General features: G+C 39.6%; 1 protein-coding gene across 1 annotated transcript; it reads right to left on the minus strand.

Annotated features, from left to right (window-relative positions):
• Positions 1 to 572: 572 nt before the first annotated feature.
• On the minus strand, positions 573 to 1,672 carry LOC143875899 (deoxyuridine 5'-triphosphate nucleotidohydrolase-like). Its single transcript, XM_077377483.1, has 3 exons — positions 1,315 to 1,672; positions 1,081 to 1,172; positions 573 to 972 (listed from the first exon to the last, which is right to left on the minus strand). Exons 1-3 carry the CDS (start codon positions 1,494 to 1,496, stop codon positions 707 to 709), a joined length of 540 nt encoding a protein of 179 aa, XP_077233598.1. The 5' UTR covers positions 1,497 to 1,672; the 3' UTR covers positions 573 to 706.
• Between the last annotated feature and the right edge of the window lie 2,841 nt (positions 1,673 to 4,513).

Below are 4,513 nucleotides of genomic sequence, written 5' to 3' on the forward strand. Positions count from 1 at the left end.
GCGGGCCATACCTTACTTTTTAATAAAGTGAGGAGTGCGATCATCAAAATATGATAGTGCTGATAACATTTTTGTTATGTGCATAATAATTATGGTGTGGGTGTTAGTTGTGGGAATGTGTTTTTAGACTTATAGGCGTTAGTTATGGTGTATGTGTTAAGTAGTGAGTATTAGTTATTTGTGATGTGTCTTGTTAGTGAGTAAGTGTGCTTGTGATGTGGCACTCTCTCTTGCTTGTATTTATGTAGTAGTAATCTAATGAATGAAAGAAAGAAAGAAAGAAAAGAAGAGAAGATAATTTACAGCAAAGGAGACTTTGTTTTGGAGAGTCATGGCTCCTCTCGAATGGAGCCTCTAGGAGGTCCGGTTGCCTCGAATCAACCATCCCCCCCTCTATTTCTCTTTTATTTTGTTTATTTCCGTTACGGCCGATTAGGCACGTAACAATTTTCATATCTTTTTTGACCATAACACAAGAACAAATGGAAGAGCTGAACATAAGGACAGGGAGTAGAGGTTAGAAACAAAGAGCGAAAGACAGACCTCCAAAAAGGAAAAGCACATGGGAAATGAGAGATTAAAATATAAATTGCACACTAACCGTTTGATTAAAAGCTTCAACTACTCCTTTCAGAGGCAGCGTTTGTGACAAAGTAAATGTTCAACAAGAGCAAAGTGGAAAATCAGGGAAGGTAATACATGGCAATCAGATACAGAAATCAACCACTGAAACCCCTGTAGACCCAAACCCGCCCACGCCTCTTACAGTAGAATCCAGATCATCGACCTCCAAAACTTGAGGCGTCATTATCCGTTCAATAATAAGCTGAGCAATCCGATCCCCTGGTTTCACTTCAAAATCAATGTCTGAATGGTTGAACAAAATGACACCAACAGGGCCCCTATAGTCAGCATCAATCACACCCGCACCCACATCGATTGAATTCTTCCAAGCCAGACCGGATCGTGGCGCTGCAAATAAAAAACCCATCAGAAAAATAAATTACATACAGATTAACGTAGTACATATATCAAGAAAAACCCCTAAAAGAATATCTATTTTGAAGTTTGAACATATACCTATGCGAGCATACGTTCCTTTGGGTATACCAATGCTCAAATCTGTAGGAACAAGAGCTTTCCCTCGAGCAGGAACCGTTGTTGACCTAGCACTTAATCATAAGTGAACAGAGAGAAAGAGATTGAATGGGTATTAGAGAAACTCATTGAAAGGGCAGAAGAAGAAATCATTGATAATATATATATATATATATATATATATATATATATATATATATATATATATATATTTACCTGGAGAGATCGTATCCTGCTGAAAGGGCAGAAGCCCGGGAAGGTAAAGTAGCATTTTCTGAGAGCTTTTTCACCCTGAGGAGATTTGGAGACGCTGTTGAGGCGCCATTTTGATTGAGTTTCTGAAGTTTTTGAAGGGCTTCTTGGATTTCAGGGCTTGTTGGTGGGTCTTCCTTGGCCATTTTCAAAGAAAGGGGGAGAGAAAAGGTGAAATGGGTTTTTAATAAATGATATGGAAAAGGAGAAGGGTTGGATTTAAATAGACGAAAACCCGCCAACGATGAGGAGGAAATGTAAATGTTCGCGCTAATTTTTGCCGCCCTATTTGTGAAGGTTTGAGATTCAAACGGAAAGGCGAAAAATGAGAGCTTGGAAGCCGCGGGAGGCTTTATAGTTTATAGGATACTTGGTACTTGTATTCCAAGGAAATAAACTGACTCAAAAATTGTATAGCGATGCTCTAATAAAATGACAACTCTTACTACATTGCCGGCCCCACCCCTAAATGATCGTGACCATCCATTAGATAGGCATTCTTTTGCAAAACCCTTTATTTTTTTCCATAATCTATTCACAGTATACATTAGGAAGGGCAGTGATAAATTCACCCTTTTAGGATAAATTCACCCACCTTCACCAGTTATGACTTGTGAACCCACAACCGTCTCTCTCTCTCTCTCCTATTTTTGAACATGCACCCTTTGCAGGGCCAACAATGACCTGCTTAGACCTTTGAAGAAGGTTGACACTACAAACATATTTTTGTTTAAAAAAAACACTTGGGCTTACTTTGTTCAAAGATCCAAACCCATTCATTTGTTACAATCCAACGTAATAGGTCTTGCCCCAAAAAAATCTCCCTAGGAAGATCCTAACTCTTTGATCCATGGAGATCCATATATGGTGTCGTCTAATATCGGAGCGTTAATTAGGACCATTGAGATGATTTTAGGGGGCACAGACTCCTTACATTGAATAGGGCAGGCAATTTCACCTGTGAAAATGGGAATCTGCCCCGCCCCGCCCCCACGCAGGGCGGGGATTATCCGATTTGAGTGGGGGGCGGGGATTTAAAAAATTCTCTAGAGGATGGAGCTGGGCCCGCCCCACCCCGTTTCCATATACAAGCCATTATCAGTGCTATCTTATTTTAGTACTGTTTTAGTGTTTTTTTTGTGAACACTGAACATTTCTTTTTAGGCCAGTGATATTGGCACTACAATATTTTGATAAGTACACGAACATAGCTTGCCTTTTCTTCTTCATGGGTATTAAAAAGCTTTTGTTGATAGTGTGTGGCGCGGGGACGGATTTCCCTGCTATCCCCAAAGCGGGGACTGGGAATTTTCCTTCCGGCAGGGACAGGGATGGGAAATGCAAACCCCCTGCCAGCCCTAACATTGAACCTCAATAAATGAATGGTTTGGATCTTCGAACAAAGTTGCCTCGTGAATTTTCTAAAAAAATACAAGTTGTATGCATGTAGGTGATGTGAGGTGAGGTATATTGCGTCTTCGTAGGTTAGCATGTATTTCGAAAAATATAATGAAGCCCACTATCAGTAGACTCTGCCCCAAAATCAGCTCCATTGGATGATCCTAACCCTTTCATCTGCAGATGAAGTACACCACATAGACTCTCTATAGATGGAAGAATTAGGACGTATTTATGTAGGGTTCTACCAACCGAACGGTTTAGATCCTTGAAGAAGGTGGACCTCACTTTATTTTAAAACAAATACGTGCACTGTAACCCTTATTCCATTGTACAAACCGTTCATTTGATGGGCCCAATGTAAATAGGCGTTTTCCCCGAAAATCATCAATGTATGATGATCCTAACTCTCCGATCTGTAGAGGCTGATCGGAGGCATTGGATCATCCTATGGAGTTGATTTTAGGTGCAAGGCCTAATACGTCGGGCCCATCCACTTGCCTGTTTTAACTCTCTCTCTCTCTCCATTCTGCATCGATAATGGTTCAATTCATCAAAGCAAAGCAATTTTGCTGCATGGAGAAAAAGTTTTTACCTCTCATCCGGTATCGAAAAATTTTCATCTCAGATGTTTCAAGAAAACTTTCATCTCTGGAAATCTTTGAAGAAATAAATGGTAGCTTTAATGAAATTTCAGAATAGATGGCTTCAAATTTAATTGGGTCTTAAGGTGGTGTTTTAGAATTTGAGTTCGAATTAATCCTATTTATTTCTGTAATTTCTTTGGGTATGATTATGGGCGTGGCAGGATCAACAGTATACTACAATTTGAGGATTCGGCACCCAACCCCGGATTTGCCGAAAAATGATTATGACCCTGCATTGTTCTTCCAACTTCCAACCTATGCTCATGTTAGGCATCAGCATTGAAGTCGCCTGCAATTTCATCTTTCTAAGTACGACTTTTAAGATTTCAGTGATTCTGTTTTTGATAATCTCTATAGAAATATCCACTTTGAGAATTCTGCAGTGTGATTTGCAAGGCCACAAGAAAAATAAAGACACTCGTATGTCACCATTGTCATGAACCCCTGTTTTGGTCATCTCACAAGTTATGTTGAGATTTTCAGCATCTTTGTTCCTTCCCGACCAAAGTTTCAGTTTTACCCCTGAGGAATTACAGGTTGTTCGAGTGAAAAATCGTTTTACCAATACCTGCTGCATTGAACTCATAAAAGGGATCTCGCATCTTTCCTTTTTTCCTTGTGTGTGTGTGTGTGTGTGGATCCGATGTTTTTGTGGTACTTGAACCAAAATTTGCTGTAGGACAGTACACCACATAGTTCATCTTTCTTTGTTGGGTGCTAGAGGGTCCAATACAATTTAACCATATCATCCGTCCGATCATTCTATATGTTTCTGGTAATTTGAGCAAATCTAGATACTTTCATCTTCTCCATCAGAAGCTTGTCTACTTTCTTGGTCACTTAAAGCTTCATCTTGTTCTCATAGTTATCCTCTATGTAACTATTCAGGAATAAACTGTTCAGAAACTTCGTATCACCTCTCCCACATGTTCATTTTTCTTTCTTGGGAACCAGAAATAGCACAATTTGATCATCTGTTACATCATGAAGAGACAATTTTTATTTCATCTTCTCTGTTAGAACCCTATTAGCTTTCTTGGGCACTTTCCTCCCCTTCTCATTATAATCTCAGAAACTTTTCCAGGCCATTCAATTTTGCAGCAACTTTGATCATGTCA

The sequence above is a fragment of the Tasmannia lanceolata genome, unplaced genomic scaffold (assembly GCF_043159265.1).
Source record: "Tasmannia lanceolata isolate RefF3 unplaced genomic scaffold, GAP_Taslan_0.1 ptg000004l, whole genome shotgun sequence".
Classification (NCBI taxonomy): Eukaryota; Viridiplantae; Streptophyta; class Magnoliopsida; order Canellales; family Winteraceae; genus Tasmannia; species Tasmannia lanceolata.

Bases quoted from the DNA above. Each gene is read 5' to 3' on its own strand.
- LOC143875899 (XM_077377483.1), bottom strand. From the start codon at position 1,496: ATGGCCAAGGAAGACCCACCAACAAGCCCTGAAATCCAAGAAGCCCTT. The intron at 1,173-1,314 runs GTAAATATATAT...CTTATGATTAAG, and splicing joins GCAGGATACGATCTCTCCAG to TGCTAGGTCAACAACGGTTC. The intron at 973-1,080 runs GTATATGTTCAA...TTTTATTTGCAG, and splicing joins AGGAACGTATGCTCGCATAG to CGCCACGATCCGGTCTGGCT.